General features: G+C 36.3%; 1 protein-coding gene across 1 annotated transcript; it reads left to right on the top strand.

Moving 5' to 3' along the window:
* Window positions 1–40: 40 nt before the first annotated feature.
* Window positions 41–27,506, top strand: APAF1 (apoptotic peptidase activating factor 1). The gene is made up of 27 exons (XM_416167.8): window positions 41–157; window positions 877–1,049; window positions 1,333–1,522; window positions 3,543–3,740; window positions 4,632–4,815; window positions 6,281–6,393; window positions 6,760–6,891; window positions 7,250–7,488; window positions 8,153–8,320; window positions 8,957–9,088; window positions 9,594–9,707; window positions 10,275–10,453; window positions 11,163–11,289; window positions 13,294–13,419; window positions 14,268–14,399; window positions 15,650–15,775; window positions 16,651–16,812; window positions 17,086–17,214; window positions 17,958–18,083; window positions 18,907–19,026; window positions 19,897–20,022; window positions 20,873–20,998; window positions 23,300–23,419; window positions 23,751–23,876; window positions 24,640–24,765; window positions 25,213–25,359; window positions 25,880–27,506. The coding sequence occupies exons 2-27, from the start codon at window positions 912–914 to the stop codon at window positions 26,021–26,023; spliced, it is 3,750 nt and encodes a 1,249-aa protein (XP_416167.4). The 5' UTR covers window positions 41–157; window positions 877–911; the 3' UTR covers window positions 26,024–27,506.
* Window positions 27,507–27,820: the final 314 nt, after the last annotated feature.

Here is a 27,820-nt window from a genome sequence, read left to right on the forward strand (position 1 = left end):
CGCGGGGCGGCTCAGGGCCGGGCCGGCTTTCTCCACCCCCGGGCCCGGAAGGAGGAAGTGCCAGCGGGAGGAGTGCCGGGTGGGCGGTGTGAGGCTGGCGCTTGTCCTCGGAGCGGGGCGAGAGCTCAGAGCCGGTGGCACGGCTCCTCCTCGGCGGGTAACGGCGCTGAGGGGTCGCGCGGGGCGGGAAGGGCTGCGGGTCGAACAGCTGTGGGCGCGGGGCGGCGGCGGGCGCTGCGCTTTCTGTTTCGTTTCCCCCGCGGCGAGAAGGGAGCGTTGTGACTGCTGGGAAGCCTCGGAGAAAAACAGGCTTTCACCATCTTCAGACCGTTTGTTTTTTTTTTTTTTTTTCCGTTGTTGTTGCTTTCTTTTATGAGATGGAGGGAGAAAAGGGGTTTATGCGCGTGTATCTGATGCTGCACAAGGGAGCGTTCCACCCTGTGCTGGGAGCGTACCCATTGCAGCCCGGCTCGTGGAGGCACCGCTGGGTTCATCTCTTGGGAGGCGACGGGAGTTCGTGTTCTGCTGCAATTCAACCGCAGGACCGCTCCTTTCCCGTCCTGCTGTCCCTGTTATGTGACCCGGGGACTCTGAGGGATGCAGGGGGAGGGGGAGAGACCTTTTCACGCAGATGCTTAACGAGTTCCCAGCATACGAGGGGCAACAGCAGCTCGAGTGAACTATCAAAGTCTTTTCACCAGGTCAGAAGTGGAAAAACAATGAATTCTTTTAGATTCCTACAATTCATAACGTCGACTTGCCTAAAGATTCACTCTATTTACCACTTATGCAGCTGCTCAGCTGACTCTACATTAAAAAGCATAAGGTATTTTAAAACAGCTTTCTGTGTACATGTAAGTTATGTTTTGGTTCCAGCTTGACTTTTCCCCCCCCCCCCACCCTAAAGAAATATGGATGAGAACAGTAGAATGTGTTTAATTACGAATCGTCAGGCACTGGAGAAAGACATCAAAACCTCTTACATTATGGATCATATGGTTGCTGACCAAGTCCTGACATTGCAGGAGGAGGAGAAAGTGAAACAACAGGTAGAGTCATCTCCGTTTATCTTTTCCCAGATGCTTATGTGTTTTGTGGCCTTTCTACAAAGAATTATTTCTGTCAGTCTTCACTAGATTACAAATGCTTAACTTAGCATGCAGTTATATTTGTAGTTCATAAGTTGGGCTGAGGTCTTGCTCAAAGTGAAACCTATATCCGTGGCAATAAACATGGTAAATAACTTGCAGAGTAATAGATTAGGTGTTTTAAAAAGCTGATTAGATGGTTTGTCTTAGCTTTGTGTAACACCTATTTTAATGTTTGTTCTAGAATACACAGAAGGAACGAGCAGCTATGCTAATTAATACTCTTCTTACCAAAGACAATAATGCATATAGATCTTTTTATAATGCACTGCTTCATGAAGGGTACCGAGATCTTGCTGCACTTCTTCAGGATGGCATCCCTGCCTTCTCTTCCAAGAATGGAAAGAACGCTATGGATGAGAGGACTTCATATGGTTAGTACAACTGCAGCAATCAGTTCTGAAGGGAAAGAGAAGCTGTATTTTTATTCATTGCGAAGTGTCTATCTGTTCCACCAAAAAGGAAGCAAACAGTGAACTTGTTCACTTGTTTTGGTAGCACGATAGTCGGTAGTTGTGTATTTCATATGATAGGAGAGGATGCTTATGACTTTCCTAGGTCATCTTGAAAATGTTCATTACTTGGTAATGTGTATTTTTAAAAGACTGGAAACCTGAAACTTCTATTTTTCTCTAAATTGTAACATTTTTAATGTAAATGAAAGAAAGACTCTTAGGTTTATGTAGGTTGCTCCAAAAATAATGCCTTCTTTTTATTTCCACGGAAAATAGAACATGTTTGAATAGCTCAATAATTCTGTCTGATTGATCAAGTACTCATCTACAGAACACTGTTCTACAGCACAGACACTACCATTAGCTATGCAATTTCACCTGTGATGGATGAGAGCCTGCATGCTGTACTCATAGCAATCTGCACTAAGAGGAGGTGACACACTGTCACCACTACTGGAATGCACCACCCACTGCCTCACTGTCCTCACTTCCATTGTTTGGTCTCAATCAATGCTCAGCAAGTGTCAATGAATGGCAGTGGGTGCAATTTTTCCAGTGTGGAGGTGTTCAATTCCACACTTTTGCTTCATATGCACTTCTAAGTCAGATGCCGTTTTGTCAGACTGCCCCTCTGCTGCCATCTGTTGCACAGCAACAAAATGTAATGGAATATTGTTGGGAAGGTTCAGCCTCTACTGCCATATCACCAACATCTGCCTCTGATGTTGTAGGCCAACATAATAAAATAAGAGGTGATACTTTTGGATAATATAATAAGGAAAGTAAATTTAACATAAAAAGTTTCAGCCTTCAAAATTCAGGTGTTTCTCATTTAGAGTAATCTCAGCACTGCATGCCAACTGTTAATCCAGTTAATTGGTTGCTTATTTCTCCACCAGATCTTTTGTTTACCTTCAGTAAGATCTTAAACTTTATAGAAGTTTTCTTTTTGATTTATATGAAATAAATTGGTAGTTTTTAGTGGGATGAACTGTCTTACTGCATTTGACTAAATGACAGCTGAATCTTACAGTGTATTTTTTGCACTGTCTGTTATGAGAATCATAGAATCATTAAGGTTGGAAAAGACCACTAAGGTCATCCAGTCCAACTGTCACCCCATCCCCTGCCTGCCCCCTCGATAAGGTCTCCTCTAAGCCTCCTCTTCTCCAGACTGAACAATCCTGGTTTCCTCAGCCATTCCCCATAAGACTTGTGCTCCAGGCCCTTCACAGTGTCACTGCCCTTCTCTGGACATGCTGCGGGGCCTCCATGTCTTTCATGTAGTGAGTGGCGCAAAACTGAACACAGTCCTCAAGGTGCAGCCTCATAGAGACATGGTATTTAGAATACCTGAGTAAGATTTCCCAAAAAGTGGCACAACAGCCAGCAGTCTGCTGTGTGACCTACAGTGGAGAGAGCAGGTGCACATTTACTTTCCTGCTGTGCTTCAAGTGCCCTATTGCAAGTCCAGCTGACTTAGCTTAAATAAAGAGAAGTCTGGCTTGGACAGCAGTACTGTGCTGTTAACCACAAAGTAAAAGCTTTACACTGCATGCTTCCTATTCTGCTGCATCACTGGGGCAGTAAGCTGTAGCTGAGAAAATGGCTCAGTGGCTGGGAGTAGTGACATTGAGCCACTGCGTATGTTTGCCATGATTTCTACTGATGCTGTCAATTATCTTTTCTGTTCCCGGGATTGATGTAACTAGGTCCAGCTTGCAGAAAATGTAGTTACCAACTGGGAGACTGTTGTAGGTGGGAAGCTGATACCTGTTAATTACGGCATGGTTAGTCCAGTAGTTCTTAGAGCATTTGTATGGGAAACAAATTGGGGAAAGGATTCTTGGGGTAAATTGTTTTTTTTTTTTTTGTTTTGAAGAGGCATAATGTTTAGAAACCACTTCTTTTTTTTCATATTTCTTGTTTTTCACTTCAGTTAAGACAGCTCTCTGCGAAGGAGGTGTACCGCAGAGACCAGTTGTGTTTGTCTCTCGGCCAAAGCTGGTAGATGATATTAAACAGAAACTGCGCAGCTTAGGAAGTGATCCAGGCTGGGTGACTGTTTATGGAATGGCAGGTTGTGGAAAGACCGTTTTAACAGCAGAAGCTTTAAGGGATCACCAGCTCTTGCGAGGTACTTTTATAAAAACATCAATATTCTAATAAAAATTACTAGAAATATCTATGTATTGAGTGTATACGGAGAAGTATCTTATGTCATCTTGGAATTAATTTTATATTTGGCATGATAAATTCCTTAGGTGCTTTTGAAATATTGCTAGCAAGTTACAGCTTTCAGAACCATTTAGTGCTCTGGGACCACTGCGTATTTTACTAATTTATGGAAAAAGATTCTTAACAGCTCTTCACCTTGGAACCTGCTTTGATTTATGAGAGTAGATGCATCCTTTGAATGTATTATTTCTATCAGTACAAAATATAAAATAATGGGTTTTAGTCTTTATTCTTTTTTGGGTGTTGCTTGTCAGTTCTTCAGACATATGTATGCTACATGAGTTTAAAAAACCTCACTCAGACTATAGTGTAGATTTTAGTAATGTCAGACATTTGCGGTGTGGTTATACTACTTTCATTTTAGCTCACAATAGATAAAAATGAAATCATTTACTGATGTTTTTCTCTATAGGACATTTGGAGCAGAAAGTGAGGCTGAGATATTAGAAAACATGTCTGAGGTTTAGAGAATATGGCATCCCCTGCTGCAGCTGACTCTTCTAGATGCCTTGTCAAAGGTCGGGAGGGAAGACAAGTAGAGAGGAGGGACAGCATCAGTGGCAGTGTGAGCTTTGGCAAGTTGCCTTACAGAGCCTGTTTCTTTTAAAATATAAGTCAGTAAACTTGTAGAATCATCCTCCTGTAGTACAGTAGAGTTTTAAGGTTGGTTTGCAATAGACTTTACAGTTTATATTTTAATCTATATTGTATTATTGATTGCTATTCTGAGCTGCTATGAATACTTCTAATTTTAAACATAATGTGTGATAAACATTGTTGTTTCTGTCAGGTTGCTTTCCAGGAGGAGTTCACTGGATCTCTGTGGGAAAACAGGACAAAGCAGGGCTCCTCATAAAGCTACAGAATCTCTGTAGTAGATTAGAGCATGACTCTACTCTTCCACAGAGACCACCACTTAACATCGAGGAGGCCAAAGATCGTCTTCGTTTGCTGATGCTGCGCAAATACCAGAGGTGATGTCAGTAAAATGCAATGCTATTCTTTTACTGTGCAGAGTCTAATCATCTGCAATCTCTGTTATGATTACATGTTTCTGTTTCTTAATTAAAAAAAAAAAAAAAAGCAGAAGAAAACATCCTAACTCTTTCACGTTTTGCTTTCCCTTTTTCTCTTTTAATGTAGATAATTTACAAGTGATAGTCTAGTTAAAGCTAGCATTACTTCAAGAATTTTGATGTTTGCATAGGGACTACTGTTAATATTTTCTAAATTGCTTGCTTATGGTAAAAGAGAAAATAGATTTCAGAGAAGTGTAGAAAAGCTGAAAGGTAAATGGGTGGTTAAATCAGGTATATAATATATACAGTAAAGCTTTTTCTCTAAGTAGATTTTTTTTTAATGGATTAACATAAGGGATGCATTGTAGACTTGTTCTGGATATGATATATTTGTCAGACTATTAATGCTTTTGGCAAAAATATATATTACATATATATATATATATGTATATATACAATAACCAGCTGTGCAGTAGTCACCTTCACATGAAAAATTACTAGTCATTGAAAACTGAAAGTTGAGAACGAGTAGTTGGAAATAAGCACTACTCTAACTTCTAGTGTTCTTACTGTGTTCTTACGATGTTTCATGAGTGTATGAGGATCATACAGCAGTGGAAGGCTGTGCATCACTGCAGAGCAGTTAATGTCTTTTTGAAGTGTTTGCTCTGGAGTTACCAAAGTGAAAGCAAATTTTCACAATATGATCAATTATGGCCAAGAAGGCAGTTGCTTTCAAACTTCAGGAAAACTGAACTGTTTGATCAGGCAATCCTGGCCACTGCACAGCTTTTTTCATGTTTGAACAATAGCTTTTGTTATTTTTGAAGGATTTCATTACTCCCTGGGAAAATCTATACTAAAGTAAACACGAGTGAGATATCTCAGGAATAATACTCCAGTGTTATGATCTTTACAGACTACAGGCTAGAAGAGTACTAGCATTTTTGTAAGATAAAAAAGTCTTCCTTGCATAGAAAAGATTTAAAAAATATTGCCAGGTCCATGGAAAATTGACCGATAAAGATGAGAAATCCAAGTAGGTGCCTTCAGTGGAGAAGAGATACACAGAATGATTGAAGGGGAACATATACTTTTCTCTGGCAAACTCGCCAGATTACTTAGATGAGATGGGAAGAAGCTACAGCCTGTGCTGCATCCCGCCCAGTTAGAGATGTCAGAATGTGTTGTGTTAGGTTAATACAGTTCAAGTGTGAACCAAACTTCACCAGTTTGTTCTTGGAGAAACTTGCATTCAGCTTTCTGACACAGCATTTAATGTCCTCTTTCTTCTGTTAGTGGAAGAAAATTGAAGTTGTACTTGATTAATTCTGAAAATGCTCTTCCATTATTAAGGTGAAATACTATATATTACTACTAATATTTTATCTGAAACATGAAATATTTTTTCTTGTACTAGGTCTCTTTTGGTCCTGGATGACATTTGGGATTCCTGGGTACTAAAAGCATTTGATAATCAATGTCAGGTTCTTATAACCAGCAGGGATAGGAGTGTGACAGATGCTGTGTCTGGTAAGGAATGATCTTCTCTTCTGCATTACAAATTATGGATGTACGTGTATGCAGAGTGTTTTTGTGAACTTTTAAAAGAATTAGATAGAATCCATGTCTATCAAGTTGTACACAAATGACAAATGCTCTGTAAAACTATGCTTTTCCATGAAATACATGTTATATGTTGTCCTGTGTATATGTCTATATTGAGAATCACTGCACTCTTCAGTAAGTTAGCCTGTCTGATGCTGCTGTGTTTAAACTGATTATCTCTACATATGAAGTAGTCTCTGAGCTGGATCCTCTGTTCCAGATTTTTCTCAGAAAATACTCTCAATTTCCATAGCATTTTAAAAATTATTTTTATTTTTCCCCTGTGTATAGGCAATAAATATGAGATTCACGTGGAAAGTGGACTAACACATGAGAAAGGACTGGAAGTTTTAGCCCTGTTTGTGAATATGAAAATATCAGAACTGCCAGAACAAGCCAGCTGCATTGTAACAGAATGCAAAGGTATGATACTTGCCACTTTTTAAACCACTCAGTATATTTTTTTCTTCTTGATTTTGACTCACAGAAAGAGAAGGGAACATTTGATGATCAGGGGGCTGGAGCACCTCTCCTAGGAAGAGAGGTTAAGGGAGCTGGCCTCGTTCAGCCTGGAGAGGAGGAGGCTCTGGGGTGATCTCATTGTGGCCTTCTGGTACTCGAAGGGAGCTTATAAACTTTTTAACAGATTGATAGTGATAGGACAACGGGGACACCTCAAGCATTTAATTAAGAAAATTTCCTGATTTATTCAACCACTCGACTAAACTATTGAATTGTGTTCCATCAGACTCTCTAAGATTAATTTACTTTCTTCCTTCAGGTTCTCCTCTTGTGATATCCTTGATAGGTGCATTACTACGAGATTTCCCTAGTCGCTGGGAATATTATCTCAAACAGCTGCAGAATAAGCAATTTAAAAGAATAAGAAAGTCCTCATCTTATGACTATGAAGCCCTTGATGAAGCAATGTCCATAAGTGTAGAGCAACTGAGTAATGATTTAAAAGAATACTATAAAGACCTCTCCATCCTCCCAAAAGATGTTAAAGTGCCTACTAAGGTAATAACAGCAACTCAGAAACCTCATAGCTTGTTTTGTTTATTATTATTACTATTTTTTATGAATTAGACTTGATGGTTCCTGTAGGTTCCTTCCAACTCAGGATATTCTATGATTTTTAGTGATATATAAACAATAACTTTAAAGAAGTAGTAAAATTTTTACTACTTGAAATTACTGTGTGTAACTTATGTTATATGCAACTTAATAATAATTGGTGGGTTGGATCCGTTATTATATCATACCTTTTGTTGCCAGTAACAAAGCTAAAAAATTGTAACTGAATTAATATGTTCATAATGTTAGTTTAATATACACTCCATGCGTAGTTCTTACATTAGGTTGCAATTGAACTATCTGAAGGCTTAAAAACTGTTAGGGAATTTCTTTTATGAAAAATGTATGATCACCATGAATCAGTACAAATAGACAAATGAAGAGGTAGTTTGTATTATCTATCTCATATATATCTATTATCTGTCTATCTATATATTTACATAGTTAGATATTGAACTTACTGAGTTACTCACAGAGCACACATATCTTCTGCAAATGGTAATGTTTCTACCATGTTATTTTTTTTTTCTGTTAATTGTTGGTCTTTCGTGGCATTCCTACAGTTTTGTTTTTTCCTTAGTTCTGATTATCTTTTCTGCTTTTTTAGGTGCTCTGTATTCTTTGGGATATGGAAACTGAAGAAGTTGAAGATATACTGCAGGAATTTGTTAACAAATCATTATTGTTCTGCGATCGTAATGGGAATTCATTTCATTATTATTTACATGATCTTCAACTCGACTTTCTTACAGAGAAGAATTGCAACCAGCTTCAGGTAGAGTTCTGCCTTATCTGCTTACTTCTAACCTTATTCTACAAAGCTGGACTTTCTTCAGAAAACATTCCTTTTTTAAATAGTATCTAGAGTAGCTTCATATAATAGGCACACAATGCAGTTAAACTTAATGCTGGCTAAAAACATTTTTAACTTGAAAATGAGAAGTGATTTAATGATAATTTCATATGGAGCTAAGAAACTAATAGAATCATAGAATGACTTGGGTTGGAAGGGACCTTTAAGGGTCATCTAGATCTGGTTTTGAAGGAGAGGGCAAAAAAAGTAGATAGGAAGAAGAGGCCAGTTGCTTGCTTTATATCTGTGTATGTAAAGGGTCATTTTTATTACTGGCTATACATGTTTAATGTAAAGAATGACCTGATAGCTTTTCTCAGTCTAAGAAGGAAGATTAGCAACTTGCTTTTCTGTCTTTAATATCTAGGGAGTTTCTGTAGAAAGTCTTCTACATAATTTAAATTACTGTTTTTTTAAGATAAGTTTTTCTTATTTAATTTGTTGGCATCTTACATTGAGGAGTAATAATAATAATAATAATAATAAATGTTTAATATTAAAATCAGTCCACACCTTTTTATGGTATGAACTGAAAGTGTGTTTTGGTTCACATTGCAGGAACTACATAAAAATATAGTAAATCAGTACAAGAGATATTACAAGCTTCATGTGCCTGTGCTATCCCAAGAGGACTGTATGTACTGGTATAACTTTCTAGCATATCACATGGCTGGTGCCAACATGCAGAAGGTGAGTTCTGATTGGGTTCGTCTGTTCCTCTTCTTGAACCACTGCCCTTCCCCTCCAGGCCATTTTTTCCCACTCAGAGTTCTCTTTTCCCAGGCCTTTGAGCAGATAGGCAAACACTGAACATAAAGTCCTTTAGGGGCTCCACTTATAATCACTATTATGAAAACTACTTCATTTCTACCCTATGTCTCTTGTCTTTTCGATCAGTTCATAAGAAGATTTCTTATAATGCCTTTTCTTTTTCTTTTTCTTTTTTTTTTTTTTTTGAGGAAGGTGTGGTAAAAAGTCTTCCTAAGCTTTTTTGGAAATCCAGGCTTACTATGTTGTATAATCAAAATTAAATTGATTTGTTTAGAGTGTTCAAGTAGATTGATGAGTGAACTGGAGTGAATTGTATCAAGATATATTAAATACCTAATGTGTTTGCCTGTGCTTTTTTGTTTTTCCCTTAAGTAGATTCAGTTGTGGAACTCATGCTCTGAACTTTTATTTGTATTTCTTGTAGGAACTCCGTGATCTTATGTTTTCTCTAGATTGGATTAAAGCTAAAACAGAATTGGTAGGACCTGCTCATCTAATTCATGAATATGTAGAGTATAGTTCAGTCCTGGATGAAAAGGTATGTAAAAGGTAAATGATCAGTCTGTTCCAAATATGTTTTTCCATCTTTTATTGCATTTTATTTATGAATGTATGTGAGATACATAGGAAGCATAAAAATTAAACGTTAGGGCAGTCCTAAGTTTAACTTTACCTTGGAGGAGAGAAAAATGAAGAATTCAGTAACTATAGTTTTAGTTAACTTCAGTATAGGTCCCAGCAATTGACTATGGAACTCAGTGGTGAGAATCTGTAGTTCTGTGATAATTAATGGTGGGTGCAGATGGTACTCCCTTAGTTTAGAATCTTCTTGGCCTCTTGGAATAGTCCTACTAATATTTAACACTGACTGCTCATTGAGTAAATCATTGCTTCCAATATCCTTATTTGAAAAGTAAGGATAATACACTTTTTTCTGAATAAAACAGCAAAATATTTCAGTCTATGATACCTACTTGCTAATAGAACTAAGGAGAACTAAATGCTTCTGTAAGAATACTGCCTGTATAGAAAATTAAAAAGCAAAGGGCACTTCGAAAACATATCCACTTCACTAATTACCAAACTTTGTCTGCTTTGCACATAGGATAGCATAATACGTGAGAATTTTCAGGAATTTCTGTCTTTAAATGGGCACCTTCTTGGACGACAGCCTTTTCCAGACATTACCCAGCTTGGTCTTTGCCAACCGGAGACATCAGAGGTGTATCAGCAAGCCAAGCTACGGGCTCAAAGAGAAACGGGAACATTTTACTTGGAATGGATGTAAGTAGCAGTAATCCATCTGCTGATATGTTTATCCCTTGATTCAACAAAATTGTTGCATTTACAACTAAACACACTAATGGGTAATATAAGAAGTGCTGTGTTTTTCATGGGAAAAGAAGGTGAAATAATTTTCAGGAACTAATGAAAGAAAACCCAGACATGTAAAGCTACAAATTAGTAATAATTTCATAAAAATAAAGAAATATATTTACTTCTCTACTCAATGAACATTCATTTTAAGTATCTACACAAAGGTGAAAATATAGTAACTTGAAACTTCTCTATATAGTTTTTTAGAAAGGTGAGAATTGTAGGTTAAATATTATGTGTGTGATGCAAACTTGAAAGAGAGCACGCAGGAGATCACAGCTTCAGAAAGAAGTCTGTTTGGGCATGACAGATACCAGCTCATTGAGACATTATTAGGAAGACTGTTTTGCTGTACAGTGGCTATGCACATGAGGTAGCATGTTGGTTTCTTATGCACATAGTATCTTTCTTGGTCTCTAAGCTCTTAGCTGTTGGAGAGCAACATAAATTCTAAGTGCATGTAGGAATTGGTTTCCCTTATTTTGCATGAAGGCTGCCAGCTAATTTGATGTTTCTAAAGCTTGCTGTAGAAGGTATATGAACAAGTGTTATCTTTTTAAAGAGGATTTTGAATGATAAAAAATACTCCTCTCAAATGAACTATCTTCTCCTGCAGAAATAAAAAATCCTTGAAAAACCTTTCTCGTCTGGTTGTTCGTCCACACAGAGATGCAGTTTACCATGCCTGCTTTTCTAGGGATAGACAAAGAATAGCATCATGTGGAGCTGATAAGACACTTCAGGTAAAAATACCTACGTATGCATGAGCAAAGTATAATGCTGTGTACTATTTTGATAATGTTTGTTAATGGTGCTGTTGCTTTCCTTTTGCTATGAAGATATTAGAGATCTAGAATATAACGGAGACAAGAGATTGAAAGTGTGTTACATAAACACATTTAGGCTAGTAAGTATTGTTTTGTAGTTCAGTAAATATACCATGATACCATAACATGACACCATAACATTTATTACACTGTTTACAGTGTACAGAACATGAGATACCTTTTAATGATACAAAAAAGCTTAAGGCTTAAGTAGTGCATCCCAGCATGTTTCACATTCGTTTGCAGAAATGGTATTTCCCATCTATAGTACTAAAAAACATTGAAACGTGTGTGTTAGTGCTTTACAAATTCCATGGGGTTTTAATGGATGTTTGGTGGTAAGCTGGTAAATTTTCTCATGCAAAATAAAGAAATCTGGGTAGAAAAATGAGCCCTGGAAGCTGAGGGCAGTGGTAGACTGAAAAAAGGTATGAAGTGGTTAGGAAGTGAATATGGGGAGAGAGAGAGGAAAGTGACTAATACAAATTTGCCAGCAGTCTGCCTGGAGGGAAGCCAGACAGCTCTCAGGAAAACTAGCAATCAGCCAGCCACTAACCTGGTAAAGTATCCATATTCCAGACAGCCAAAGGTAAGGGTAAAGAACAACTTTTCTGCAAGCCTTTGGTATTGTTTTGGATGCTTGCTAAGTTCAGTACTAAAGTAAAAGTACTAGTGGTCCTTAGTTGCTGTTCATTTGGCTATTTAATGTGGTGGTGTTTGTTACTTTCTTTTATTTGCTGGCTTCTACACTGTTATGGTCATGGCATCAACCCACTTAAGGAGATGCTTGGTGGATGTGCTAGTTTTATGCTATGCTGAAGTTACTGTGCTGGGCTTCTGTACTTCATGGCTTCATTACTGGGACTGCTGATTTCTTGTTTTCCTCTTGACTTTCTATCAGAAGAGATTTTTTTTTTCCAGAACCTAAACTAGAAGAAATGATAGGAAAATTAACAATCATTTTTCATTGTTTAACTTTGAACTTAGTCATCTTTTTCCTAACAGTGACATCAAAAGAAAACTAACGTTTTCAGATTTTAAGACTAACTCAGAATCAGAAATAATGATTGCTAGATTAAGAGCAGATATTCTGCAAGATTTACTGTAGATGGAGATTTCCTTTTGTTTTCTTGCTCTTATTTGAACAAGTACCAACTATTTCACTGTCATTGTTATTCCCATTTGATGAAAAAAGATAGGAAAAGTATGGATTTCACAACTGTAGCATCTTGAATGTTGCTGCAAAGAGCAAATTGTGATTTGTTAGAACAGCTGAAGATTGTTTACCCTTGAGATAGAAAGGGTACATTTCACCATATATTAAGATAAATCCCAGAATTTTAGGAAAGCGATTAATGTGCAGTGCTTCTTCCTTGCCATCCTTTCCTTCCCTGTAACCAGCTCAAAAGAGACTCCTAGCATCTCTATTTGATAATCAATTGCTGCTAAAATTCTTCCTTTCAACAGAAAAATATCATACATATCAACCTGGAATTTGTACTTCTAATAACAGTGCAGATACTGTTAATGAGTTATTGTGTGGTGAAGTTATAAAGTAGAATAAAAAAGTGCATGTGTTTAGCCTTAAGGAGTACAAAAGTCTTATGTGGTAGAAGGCCTAACTTTAGGCTTAAAGGTTACACAAAGTCATTAATGAAACACATAATGCATACAGATTTTTTAAACTAGTTTTCAATATTTCTTTCCATAATAATTTCTATCACCTTCATAGATTTGAAGTTCAAATTAAATGTTTTCGTATTACTTTCCTTGAAATCATAAATGCTTTCAGAATGCAAGCAGTTTTACGAAGTGCTTAGCTAAGGGAGCTCTTTGAGAGAAAACAATCTTTTATTTGTGAATCATGTTTTGAAATTGTATGCCAGCTAGAAGATTTCATTCCTCGTTGTATTTCTTCAGGTGTTTAAAGCAGAAAGTGGAGAGAGATTGCTGGAGATAAGTGCTCATGATGATGAAATACTTTGCTGCACTTTTTCTGCAGATGATAAATATGTAGCAACTTGTTCAGCTGATAAAAAAGTGAAGGTAAGGAAACAGAGAGTAGACTTCTTTGTTTATTTGTTTTGCAACATCATAATTCAGATTTCAGTTTTAACCAACTTAGGCAGAGCAGATTCTTAGGACTAAAGGTTTTTATTAACTGTCTTAAAACTTATGCGGATAATTCACTACTTTAAAAACAAAAAATCTCACACTTGTTATGTTAAGCATCTTTTTCTTATGTTAACATCATGCATACACAATTACAACTTATTTTACTTGTATTATCAGATGATTCTTTTTATGTAGAACACAATGCATGAGTCCAATCCTGTTCATAACATAAAATGAAGGTATCCATAAATGTTTTTCTTATATAGCGTTTTCTGTTATATATCTTTTTTTTTGTTTTGTTATTTTGAATTCTTCAGAACTGCAACAAAATCTTGATGATATTATAATCTTTCTCAGGTCTAAACTATGATCCCCCTCATCCACTTGATATTTTAATTGTTCAAAATTAGCTGTGAAATTTTGTATAATTAATAGTAGGCTGAAACTGAATTCTGACAAGAGTAAGCTGGTTTTATTTGGTTGCAGACACCTTCTTATAAGAACCTTTGTCTGTAAAAACCATGCTCCAGTTTTTGTTTTGAAAAATGTATGTATCTGCATCTCTGCTACTCTGGTACAAACAATCTGAAATCACAGCTGTGTATTAATAGATATAAATATACATGTTTTCCCTTCTTCTTCCAAGCATTTTTGATGTGTTATTAAGAGCATTTTTAGGGCTTTATTTGTATTCCTACATGGCTTACAGATTTTGTTTTTTTATTATTAAGTACAGAGTATTTATTTTAAACTGTTTTTTGTCCTTCAACTCCGTCTAGGTCTGGAATTCAAGAACGGGCAAGTGTTTGTACGTATATGAAGAACACACAGAGCAGGTCAATTGCTGCCAGTTCAATAACAGAAGGGGCCAGTATCTTTTAGCCACCTGCTCAGATGACACTTATATCAAAGTAAGTCGAAAAGACTGTGATAAGCAGTATGGGAATAATCAAAACAGAGTAATTATTGTTGTAGAAATACGCTTCAAACCCTGTAAATTAAGGTTTATAATGAGCCTGGTAGAAGAGAGGCAGAAACAAATCATGAATACTGACAGGGCAGAACAGAAGGAATGTTTATACTTACAATGAAAAGCAAGCAGATTTCCCATTGGCTTGGCATAAAGGTAAAGTCTTCTAGGGGATGGAATGGGAATGGGAGAGCCTGGGAGAGGAATACCTGATTAAAAACCAGTGAAGCAGGTAAATAAACAAAAACAAACAAACAGCAGCCACAAACAATACAAAACTGGATGCCAAATGATGAAATGAATAAATAAATAACATAATGGAAGTGGAGCAGATGTATTTTCTTATTAAGTTGATTCGTCATAATAAAGAAATGAAAGTGGAAGCCAACAAAGTAACAGTAGTGAAAGCAAAAGATTGTCAGGTTAGCAATCTGGCAGTATTCAGAGTATGAGGCAATATGTGTACTCAGAACAGAAGCCACGTAACTGAAGTATCTGAGGAAAGGGAGGAAGTGGAAGAACAAAGGAAGACCTGGCTGTAAGGGTGTGATTTCACAGCACAAGTATGTCCAGAAATAGAAAAGAAGAGTAAAATAAAAATGAGAGAGGCCTGATTTTTTTTTTTTTAGAGAACACTGTACAGGTAACTGTTCCTGCTTTGAGTTCTGCCTGAACAGTCAAGTGAACAATTTGGTAACAAAAAGGCAGTATGAACTGTAGGCCTAGGAAGTGCGTGTGTCTGCGTGTGGCCCCTAACACGCAAATTGTTCTTCTATCTTTATTAGAGAGGATGCAATAATCCAACACTGAGTTAAGAGATTTCATTTTAGTTACTATGTACAAGCTACATAATTCTGAACTTTTGAGTTTGAAAGGAAGGAAAGAGGCGAGACAAAGTTTAACCCTCAGTCTGAAGAAGCCTTTGGTAACTTTCTGCTATTTTAGGTTCTTGCATTCACTGTACAGAATGTGCTATATAATAGTCATGGGAATTGTTTTCATGCAAGCTAGCATATGGAAGTAAATCATGGGGGAACTTCAGGCATAGCTTCAAGTTTGTGAGCATGTGGGTAAAACTAAGAAACGTTTTTGAGAATTTAGTTGCCACTGTGATTTTGTGAAGAACGTGAGCAATCTGCCTGTGAATAATTCATGAATTTGATGGTGTTTATATATTTATTTCTCATGCAGCTTTGGGATTTGAAGGATAAGTATTGTAGGAATACGATGTTTGGTCATGTAAACGCTGTCAGTCACTGTAGATTTTCACCAAATGATGACTATATTGCCAGCTGCTCAACAGATGGAACAGTGAAGGTACACATCTTATTTTTTAAATCAACTGCTTGTTTTGATGATTTTGGGGGGATACAAAATACAAACTATGTGTGAGATAATTTTGTATTTGCGTGGTCAGTGTTCATGAATTAAACCCTGAAACAGTTGAGTGTTGTTCCCACTTTAAATGCAACATTTGGAAAAGTTCAGCCCAGTTCCAGAAGAAGAACTGAGTGGCTGCGGTTTTAAATAAATCTACGGAGTCTCATTTTGAGTCCTTTTCACCATTAAAAAAAAAAAAAAGAAATATATAGTTAAGAGAACTGATGTGGAGTGTTTTGAAATTTCTTTAAACAAAAATAATAATGAAAACAACAGCAAAAAAAAACCTTCTAGAATAGTTAAAAGGTCTGTCATCTGAAATTGAATCAACAATAGCCATAAGGAATAAAAGCGATCTGTGTACTGAGGTAGTTATGTTTTTCCTTGGAACACAAGCATTGTTTTTATTGCCTTTGGCTGCAACAGAACTACGCTATTTCAGTACTGCAATTATTAAAACACTGATAACTTTCTATGGAACTGCTATATCAGGAAAGTGAGGTTGTAGTATCTGTTGTCATTCAGAAGAAAAATTGTGGTAGAGGAAACAAATATTCAGTAGCTCTCTGGCAGGTGCCTCAGTGAAATAGGGGTACAAACTAGATGTATCCAATGTACCAGTGTACCAGATTTCTTGTTGTGCGTGCAATTTATTTAATAGAGTTGCAGAGCAGATGTTATTTTTGTCTGGGCTTGCTTGTTTGTTGTTTTCCTCACTTTCTTCCCTAAAAGAAATTGGGAATTGGTTCTCCACTATTGTATTCTGTATACTCAACAGTAAACATGTATTTTCTTTTTTTTTCTTCTTGAAGCTTTGGAATGTGCATTCAGCAAATGAACTGAGAACTATTGAGATAAAAGATTTCTTCAGGAATGCAGATGAGCAGCAAGATGACGTGGAGGTTTTAGTAAAATGTTGCTCTTGGTCCAGAAGTAGTGATACAATTTTGGTCGTAGCCAAAAATAAGCTTTTGGTAAGTATCTCATGTTAATAATTCTCTAGACGTGCAGGATGTTGTTATCTAGGTTAAAATTTATGAATAATTATTAAATTATAAGCTACCTAGATGCTTTGGACATAAGGTGCCTGTTTTTAAGTGTGTGTTTAGTAAAAAATACGCAGATGATAAACATGATGAATGAGAGAAATACCTCTAAATGAAAAAATGTATACTGTTGAGTATATAAACTGTGTCTGTGGTGAAGTCATTCCAGCTGTGTGCTAAATATTGTAATTGCCTTCACAGCTTTTTGATGTTACAACAAGTAATCTGTTAACACAAGTCATCATAAGTCATCACAGTACAATCCAATATTGCGACTTCTGCGCTGGGGATGAGTTAGTAGCAGTTGCTTTGTCTCATTGTTCTATTGAGGTAAGTGATCTTAGTGCTACAGTATACTAGGAAAGAGTAATATAAAGTATTACATTTGTCATGGTTTTGTGTAGGGAGATGTAAAACAAAGTGGCAATGTTAACAGCCTATCAATGTGCTTTATTCTTTATAATTTTTGTTTACTTCTAAAATGTAAAATAGGAATTGGGAAATAGTGTTTTGAGATTAGACATTCCTCTTAGAAAGCAGAACTCCCTTTTATATAAAACCACTATGCCACTGTATTTATTTAAAGTTATCATGTGACGATGTGATTATTATCAGTCCCCGCAATATACGCCTTCCCGTCACTTAGCTCAAAACAGGCAAACAAAATACCTTCTCCTGTATGCTGCTGCAGGATGTGGCAGTTCGTGAAAGAGGAATACAACAGCTGAAATAACTGTCGGACTGTGATGGCTAACTGAGCATGTACAAGTATTTGGGTTTGGTGTTTCTTTGTTTTTTTGCAACCTACTTGGTCAGCTCAGCTTGTATTTTCATAATGAGTGAGTTTTTTTTTGTAATTCCTCCCACATCTTTTAAACTTACCGTTGTCAAAGAGGCTTCTGTTTCTGTGTCACTGGTATCAAATTGTCATCAAGAGGCACAATTCTTTTTACATGATAGTTTTAGAGTGAGAAGTAAGAAAATGCTAGTAGAGATAGTAATTGAGTAAACTTTTCAGTTTTGCTTGAAATGCAGTCTAAATCCATTTGAGTTCTTTCATGTTTCTGCTGCAGTTATGGAATATTAAATCCTTATCAAAAGTAGCAGATTGCAGAGGACACACGAGCTGGGTTCACTGTGTGACGTTTTCCTCAGATGGATCTTTATTTCTGACATCTTCTGAGGATCAGACAATACGGGTAAGGTTACTCTTTTTTTTTTTTTAAGCTGATACTGTGTATGTGTGCATATAAAACTAAGTTATTTGTTAAAATTGTTGTTATAAAATTATATATTCATATATAATATAATAACCATAATGCTAAATACTTTGTAAGTATTTAGCTTTGTATTACATAAAGTTATTTCTATATACTGTAAAATGAGATGCCCATTTTCTTTATTTACCATATAGATAAATAATTTTTAAGTCCAGGGGCAGTTCAAGAGTGATGGTAATTATTAGGTTTTATCTAAATTAAAAACTGGGAACTGTTTTGATGGTCCTTTTGTAAGTTAGCAGTGTTGATATGCCTTTCACTGTTAGATACTTGTATGTTAATATTTAGGACAGATTCTTATAGTTGTAATGCCTCATTAAAAAACTGTGAATGTAAAAAACCTACAATGTACCAAAGTAACATTTCCTTCTCTCCAAGCTAACACTTACATTCTTGAAATTTTGAAAGCAATTGAAGTATAGAAATCTATACTTGGCATTTACTGTAATTGAATTTTAACACTCTTCCTTGAAGCAGAAAAGTGTGGACTTCATGGTTCTGATAACAAATATTCAGATGTCTGCTTGGCAGCCTGGAAAAAGAATTATTTGTTTCATCAGTTGGAATTGCTATAGCAATTGCACGACTTTCTTTCCCTAGTAAATAAAAATAGCAGAAGGATAATTTTCACTGTTTTAAAACCAGTGTTACTTGCAAATTTTATAAGACTTTGGTTTAAAGGTACTCAGCAAGTTTTTTATCTTGTCCATTAAAACTAATGGAACATTCTGTTCTTCAACAGATTTGGGAAACAAACAAGGTGTGCAAGTCTTCTGATGCCGTGCTAAAAAGTGAACTGGATGTTGTGTTTCACAATGGTGAAGTCATGATTTTAGCAATTTACAATCAGAAGCATATACAAGTAAGCTGTATTTTTCAATGTATTAGTATATTTGAATTTATCTGTAAATCTCAGTAGGAAACAAAGCACTGAAATAACTGCCTGTTCATTACTTTCAACAGTTGAATCTGTAGGTGATGATTCTTAACATATTGTAAAATGTTAAGTCTAGGAGCTCTGCCTAGTAACAGAATAGATTTTTCACTTTGCTTATGAAGAGAAATTGACTGAAAAGTCAAATTGTAGTTAAGCACGTGTCCTCTAATTCAACAGCATATCTGCTATCACACCTCTAAAGGTAGTTTCTCTTGTGACTGATGTTTTACCTTTAGTGATCTGTAGTCTCCCAGAAATGCATTCCTAGTCACCTTTTGATGTGCTATACAATCATTTTAAATGCATCACACTGGTAGATATTTTTAACTTATAGATTTTTTGTAAATCATTGTATTCTAAAGATCTCATCAGAATTGGTGTAAGGACAACACTGAGTTGAGATTGGTGCACTGTACATGCTCTTAAACTTTAGGTCATGCTTACACTCCATTTGGCACAAGTATCAGACTGGCAAGTAGATTTGAGCTCAGAACTCACTATATGGCTTTTGAAATTCGGGAATAACATGCTGACTTACTGTTTTCTGTGATCATGCAAACATTTAAAAGCCTTCTGTGACTGAGATTTGTTTTTGTCTGCAAACTTGTCCCATTCAGAGTGTGTTCCACAGCGATAGTTACTCAGACCTTTAAAGCAACTGATTTATGGAAGTGTCTGGTCTAGATGAACAAAAGTTTGGAAGCTAACAAACTCTTCTCTTGCTATTCTTAGCTCTTTGTTGTATTTTATTTCAGTTTAAATTTTAAAATATTATATTAATTTCCTATCTTGCAGCTCATTAATGGAAATACAGACAGCATTATTATGCAGACAGAACCTCAGGAATCCCTTATTTGCTGCTGTTGCTTAAGTGAAGATCTTAAATTTGCAGCATTTGGGCAGGAGAATGGAGCAATAAAGGTATTAAATCTTAAACTTGATCTTGAAAATAATAGGAAAAAAACTTTCTTTTTAAAGAAACGTCATTTTAATGACTCTCTACAATAATATTCTTTAGTATAGTACTTAAAAATTTTTATGCTTGAGTGACACTGAAATGATGGCAGTTTAAAGGTAATACTAACAATGCAGCTTTGCATTTCATTTTACCAAGGACTGATTTTTTGTTGTCACCGTCACAGAATCACAGAATTGTAGGGTCTGGAAGGGACCTATATAGATCATCGAGTCCAGCCCCCCTGCAAAGCAGACTCCCTAGACCAGGTTGCACAGGTAGGCGTCCAGGCACATACTGACTGTCTCCAGAGAAGGAGAGTCCACAACCTCCCTGGGCAGCCTGTTCCAGTGCTCCGTCACCATTACTGTGAAGAAGTTCTTAGGCACATTGGTGCAGAACTTCTTATGCTTCAGTTTGTGGCCATTTCCCCTTGTCCTATCATCACACACCGCTGAAAAGAGTCTGGCCTTGTCCCTTTGCCTCCCACACCTTAGATATTTATAGACATTAATCAGATCCCCTCTGAGTCTTCTTTTCTCAAGGCTGAACAGACCCATGTCACCCAGCCTTTCCTCATAGGGGAGATACTCCAGGCCCTTTATCATCTTGGCGGTCCTTCACTGGACTCTTTCCAGGAAATCCCTATCTCTTTTTAGCGTGGAGACCAGAGCTAGACACAATTCTCAGTCCACTGACTGAGAATGATGTATTTACAGTCTCTTCGTATTTAAAGAGAATTTGCGTTGAGAATTTGAACTTCCTTTCCCTAAAATTTGTAAAATAAATACTGTTATTGCATTTTTCATTGTAAAGGTACTACGGTTGTTGGATGGGAGAGTTCTGACATCCCGGGAGGCCTACAGGACATCTGTGCAACATTGTCGATTTACCACTGATTGTCAGACTCTGATTTCAAGTGCCCATGATGCAGTCATACAGGTATGGAAGATATTTTAAAAGATTATATTGTATCTATCTGTAAAAACATCTTTTCTATTATACCTAACGTAAACTCAGTCAATGACCACTGTATATCCTGTATGTGGAACAATCTTTGTTCCATGCATTTTGAATTGATTTTATATTGCATTAGGGTAAGTTGGCCATCCTTGATTCTATTGCTGCTTTGATTTATGCTTTCCTGCTTATCTAATTTGCAAGTGTTGCAATATCAATTAATTTGTTGCAAAGAAACTGTAAATAAAAAGTTACTGTTTTTTCCGTAGATGACCTCAAATAGGATGCAGCAAGTTAGAGCACCAGATAGAGGCAAAGGGCTGTAGAAACTGTAGCCTTTATTTATATCCCACAGGATAGTGAATACTGTGCAGTTCTAATGCTGTGCATGATAGAAACAACTCCTTTCAGTTGGATGAAAAGAAATACTAATTTTCTTAGAAGATAGCTCAACAGTCCTGATCACGTAAGTTTGGGATGCAATTCAGCACTGGCCAGGTGTGGACTTGTCTGTACTGTGTAAGGGAATAAAATTGAAAGACTTGTCTCTGAGTGGGCTGCTGTGTCTACCTAGTCCAATACAGTGCTGAATACAGATACTTGCAAGAAGTTGAATGGTTGTACTAACGTAGTCTCAAATTAATAAGCTCTCCTTCTTGGCAAGGTTGATTGGCTGCAGAGAGGCATTATAGTGTGTGTAGCATTTTAGCTCATCAGGGAATGCACTTTGAAGTGAATGTCCTGGTCTTTTTTACTTTAGTATAGTACTATAGTTTCACTGCACAGCAGTTGAAGGCATGCAGACAGGATTCCTAAACTACACTTCATGCTGTATAGTCATTCATATGACTATATGACCAAACTTGAGCTGATTTGAAGTAAAACCTCTAAAACTCAGGTGGATTCTGATCCTCAGCACTGTTTTGCTCAGCAAATGTATTCCAGCTTCAGTCTTCTACTTCCTTGCTAATATACACATAACCTGTGCCGCATTCTGTTATGGTGTTTGTTTTGCTCTAACTCTGCAAAACTTCTGGATCTGAAGCTAGCCTGAGTATCTTCACAATGGTCAGTGAAGCAGTAGTCAGCTCACCAGTCCAGCATCCTTTTTTTCCTAGGTCCTCCGCTCCCCCTAGTGGCGGCCACAGTTGTCATCTGAATGCCTCGTTACTGTTCTTTCTTTGATGCAGAGAACCTATTTGAAAACCAATTAAATCACTGTCATTTAAATTATATTGAAGTTTAATAGATTCTGTAAGATAAAATGACATTTGTTCAATTTTCAGTGAAGAGTTCAATTAAAATAATGTCATTTTGCTATGAAAACACCAACTGAAATGAAACTTCATTAAAAATACGCTTTAAAATATAAATTAAATTATAAATATAATTTATATATATATTTACTTACATATATATGTAAATTTAAAATATGAGTTATTCCAAATTTAATAGAATTATAGAATATCCTGAGTTGGATGGAACCACATGAATCATTGAGTCCAGCTCTGGGCTCCACACAAGAGCAGCCAAAATTCAGACCTCGTGTCCGAGAGCATTGTCCATTACACCTTGAACAGCTTGGAGCTGTGACCACTGCCCTGGGGAGCCTGTGCCAGTGCCCAATCACCCTCTGGTGAAGAACCTTTTCCTAATCCCCAACCTGACCCTCCCCTGACGCAGCTCCATGCTGTTCCCTTGGGCCCTGTCGCTGTCACCAGAAAGCAGAGACAAGTGCCCTCTGCTCCCCTTGTAAGGAACCGTAGGGTCCTTTTCTCTAGGCTGAACAATCCAAATGACTTCAGTTGTTCCTCATATATCTTACCCTGTAGACCTTTTACCATCTGTGTCGCCCTCCTTTGGGTGCTTTCTAATAGTTTTATATGCTGACCTGCACACAGTGCTTAAGGTGAGGCTGCACAAGTGCAGAGCAGCATGTAATAATTGCACCCCTTGACTGGCTACTGGTGCTAATGCACCCCAGGGTATTATTGACTTTTTTGGCTGCCAAGTGCTTAAGCACCAAATTCACTTAGAAAAAATCAGATTCTGTGTATTCCCTGTATTCCCTGTGTACGGGGAAACAGTTTGCTTTCACATTTTGCAGTGGTTAATGCTTTAAAGTGAACTGTCTCTGAGGTTGACTACTCTATCTTCTAATAAGTTGCCACCTCCATAAAAAACTTTTTATCATCTCTACAGGTTTAAAATTAAACAATTAATTATTTTTAAGTTACGTTTCTCATACACACTCATATATATATATTCCGTCTTTATTATTAGGTCTGGAATTGGCAGTTGAACGAGTGTGTGTTTCTAAAAGGGCATAAGGAAGCAATCAAAGACTTTGCATTTCTGGAAAATTCAAAACTTCTTTCCTGGTCATTTGATGGAACAGTTAAGGTAAATAAAAGGCTGCGTATGATATAAAATACATCTTCCTTTCTTTAATTAGAAAAGCTATTTGGTAAGCTCTGTATGTTGTATGGACACCCACCTGCTTGAATTGATCCGGAAGTATATGCTGTTTTCAGACAAAAATCAATACTTTATATTTCTAGTGATATTTATTTATTTATTATTTTTATGTTATATTTTGGCAAAACGTTTGCTGTATTAGTACCACACAGATGAGTTCTATTTCCTTTATTGATCTGTAAGATGCAGGTTTTAAAACTTTTTTTTTTTTTTAAACAGTATTATACTGGAAAAACAGGCTAATTCTGTTCCATAGGTTTGGAATATCACCACTGGAAAAACAGAAAAAGATTTTGCTTGCCACAGAGGTGCTGTTCTTTCTTGTGCTGTCTCACCTGATGGTAGCAGGTTTTCATCTACTTCTGCTGACAAAACTGCAAAGGTTGGTTACTTTATGTACAAAACTAATTGTGATACCTCGTTTGGCCTGATGTTTTTGCTGTATTTTTCATTATGAGATAACTAGTGATTGTTTAATTAATCCTTTTTTGTTTCTAGTATTAAAATTCCTATATCTGTGAACATGTTTCTAATGCTGTTACAGACATTTAGAATTGATCTGGATATAACTTTAGGCTGTCCTGGTGACCTCTGTATGAATAAAATGCATATTTAATGCAAATGTCTGTGAAGAATGTTTTGTTTAGTTCTCTCTATTGATTTATTAATAGCCTAATGTTCTAATTTGGAAACCTAAGTTAAGAAAGAATTCTGAAATTTTACATGAAAGTGTTCCCCATGTCATTGGTATTATTTTTCTTCAGAAGTAGGACTTGAAAAGTAGTGAACTGCTAAACATTCTGGGCCTGCACCATCAGCTTTTTTAAAATATAGTTCTGAATTGACCCATGAATCCTGGGGACAATTTTGTGAAGTTCCTTATAAATGAATGAGTTGCTTTGAAGAGTATATTCCAAGGAAAAAGTATACCTGATTCCATAGGTTGTAACAAATGCATTCTTGTGTGATGCAGAAAGTGAAAGCGGAGTACATACAGTGTAGTCCATGCATAAGGAAAGAAGCCTTTATGCATATATATAAGAAGTGATTTGTACTTTTGAATACTAATGTCTTTTTTTAGGAAGAAGGGGTAAAGTCATAACTGTTTTTGAGCTTGTTTTCGCTCTTCTCTGTTTTTCGTATAGATATGGAGCTTTGAAAGTTCATCTGTTCTTCATGAACTGAAAGGTCATGAAGCCTGTGTGCGGTGCTCTGCTTTCTCTCCTAGTAACAAATTACTGGCCACTGGAGATGACAAAGGAGATATAAGGGTACTGCTTTAACCTTGTTGTTTATTTTATAATTCAGTTGATAGTCAGCTCACATACTGGAGCTCCAATGGTTTGTGTTCTGCATGTCTATTTAATTAGCATCATAGTGAATATCAGTTGAAGATTACCAAGATACCTTGCCATATTTATACAAGGTGACAGTAACTTGTAACCATATTGATAGATTTATTTTCCTGGGTTCCATAGGTTTATGAATGCTGTGGAACTATGATTCACACAATTTGCTGATCATTCTACTGTAAATTCCATGAGTGATTAAATCCTTTCTATATAATACAGTTGTAGGAAGAGAGTGCTGTTTTTGGGTTATTCTGTCATTTCCAATGGAATGATTATTTTAAAAGGCTTTTTTTTCCTCTAATATGGAAAAATATATTTCAGCTTTCCTTACGTTTACTTACATACATAATGTTTTCTTTCTCTCAGATTTGGGACATTTTAACAGGTGAATTACTTCACTTCTGCTCCTCAGTTACTGTGGATGAAGAAGAACCAACACATGGTGGCTGGGTAACAGACCTCTCATTTTCTCCTGACAGTAAAATGCTTGTGTCATCTGGAGGCTATCTTAAGGTAAGCCTTGAAATAATAAAACAATCTAACTTACCTAATGAAAAGACAATCTGCTCATAATTCTAAAGGAAAACCCAAACCACTTAAAATAAGCAAGTCTGATAATTTTTACTTAGGACTGCTTCATCGTTGTGATTGTCTGGCACTTCTCACGTTTCTTCTCCAATTTGAAAGCTCCTTGAATATATTTCTAATGTGGAGTTTGTTTTTGAACTCCAGATGCGCTGTTGTTCATAGAGGTCAAGATAGAGTTGGGAGCTTCAGATCTTTATTAACAAAGCTCTTCATTAACATCTTTTAATATTAAGATCCCAGTCATTTCTGTTTGCCTTAATATCCACTCAATTTCAGCTGCAACTGTGTTCTTCATAATGAACATGAAAATGCTGTATGTCCTACTGCATTTATTTACTTATTTAAGATAACAAAGTTCTGAATTTCTACTTATGAAAAAATTGAAAGAATATTCTGCCTTGAAAGACGTACTTGCTAACTTAAACAATACGGTTATATTTTATAGTGGTGGGATGTAACTACTGGAGAATCCTTGCAAACCTTCTACACGAACGGAACAAACCTCAAGTCAATACACGTGTCCCCTAATTTTGACGTGTACGTGACTGTTGATAATCTTGGTATTCTTTATGTATTACGGAAGTTGTGATTAATGGGCTGAACACTGCAGAGATCATTGAATTCATTTTTTGAGCTGGAAACAAGACTGTGCTAAATTTTTATCTCTCATTAAGCTGTGAATTATATTTCAATGTTGTATTCACAATGTTTTCATGCATATTTATGTACATTTCTGCATGTTTTTGCGAATTAACTTGCATTTAGTCTTGTTTTTGATAAACATCATTGTAATTTGTAACTCCTGATTTGCATCTTAAGTATATTGCTTCCAATTTTGTAATGAAATTTTATTAAGATTTATTCAAATTAGGAGAAATTAATAATTAACAGCAGTGAAAAAATAATAGGAATATAATAGATCAGTAATGGCTGATGGCTAAACGCTCTCTTGTCATGAACACAACTGTGAGATACAATTTTTTTTTTCTACTATGATGAAAGGCTTTTCATTTAGTACAGAATGGGTAGGATCATGGACATCCTTCATTTGAAAGAAGAAGCTAGCTATACTGCTGCTTGAAGTTCAAAACAAATCAAGTGGCTGTTCTGTTTACAGCAGCATTGCTTCCCTCTTGCCCCAAGAATCTTCACACTTCTAACCTTGTGGAGATAAAAGTGATAAGGAGAGAAATGATGTGTGTGAGCTATGCTTATTAAGGGGGACATCTTGGGTCTTGTTTTCTCAAGGCAAAATCTGAAGGATATTGGAATTGAAGTGGAAGAGATTGTGCCATGTGTCCATTCAAATGATGGCTACAGCTAACCAGCTAAACTGAGACTGGAAATGCTTTAAGAGGTTGATACTGAAAAATACTAGAGGGTGTGAATTTGTGTTTTTTAGTTTTGAAATGAGCATTCAGTTTATACTATGAAGACATTTTATTGTCGGCTTTGTTAACACTGGGTTCTTTGTACAGGGATCTTTTTCCTGGTAATATGTGATTTTTATTATTGTTTTGTTTTTATAATCTATTTATAGATTCTGTACAGGGTGGAATCTTTGATGTTTTGTACTAGTTGTACTTGGCATATCTTTTGTGAACAACTGGTTCACAGTCTTTCTTAGGTGCCAGTAAGCCTTGTTCTAGTAAACTGCCTTTTAACTATGGAGTGACTGCACAAACGTTAGTGCCATGGTTTTCATATTTTTGTACTTGGCAGTAGAACACATCATCTAAATACTTGATTGTAAAAGATACGTTAACAAGGGTGTATCACCTGGTACAGAATAATGAAAATTTCACTTTTTGTAGCTTTTTCTCTGTGCATTTCGGAAGATTTAATATGCATTCTTAATATTTTCCTGTTTTTGACAATCAATGTTTTTGTTTTTTCCTCTTTTTTAACTTGAAATTCCACTGTTTCTAAGGTGCTATTTAATACGGGTCAGTATAATTAGAGTACTGCTGGCAGAAATACAAAGAGAAGAAATTTGATAGAAAAAAAATAATGTATTTTAAATACGTACAGCATTCAATAAAGATGATCCAGGCAATATGAAAGAATTTTAATTCTTCAGTGATGTTTTTTTGTTGTTGTTGTTTTGTTTTGTTTTTTACAGAGTAGGAGGGAGGGGAAGTACTGTCTATTTTATTGTCTTCTTATAATCTTTTTTTGTGTTTTTACTGCCACTGTGAATGTAATGCTGCTTTTCACACCACATCAAAAGTACTTTTGCAGGTAAGCAATGGTGTTAAATATGACACGTGGGAAAAAATGAACAAAGGCAAACTAATGTCTTGAAACATATCATGTAAAGTTCAAGGTAGAGATGCTTCTACTCTGTCTAGCTTGTACAGACCTCATCAGTAGCTGCCCTTAACAG

This window comes from Gallus gallus, chromosome 1, assembly GCF_016699485.2.
Source record: "Gallus gallus isolate bGalGal1 chromosome 1, bGalGal1.mat.broiler.GRCg7b, whole genome shotgun sequence".
NCBI lineage: Eukaryota > Metazoa > Chordata > Aves > Galliformes > Phasianidae > Gallus > Gallus gallus.

Coding starts and splice junctions, on each gene's coding strand:
- APAF1 (XM_416167.8), top strand. CDS start 912: ATGGATGAGAACAGTAGAATGTGTTTAATTACGAATCGTCAGGCACTG. Junction 1,523..3,542: donor GGATGAGAGGACTTCATATG/GTTAGTACAACT, acceptor TTTTCACTTCAG/TTAAGACAGCTCTCTGCGAA. Junction 8,321..8,956: donor AGAATTGCAACCAGCTTCAG/GTAGAGTTCTGC, acceptor TTCACATTGCAG/GAACTACATAAAAATATAGT.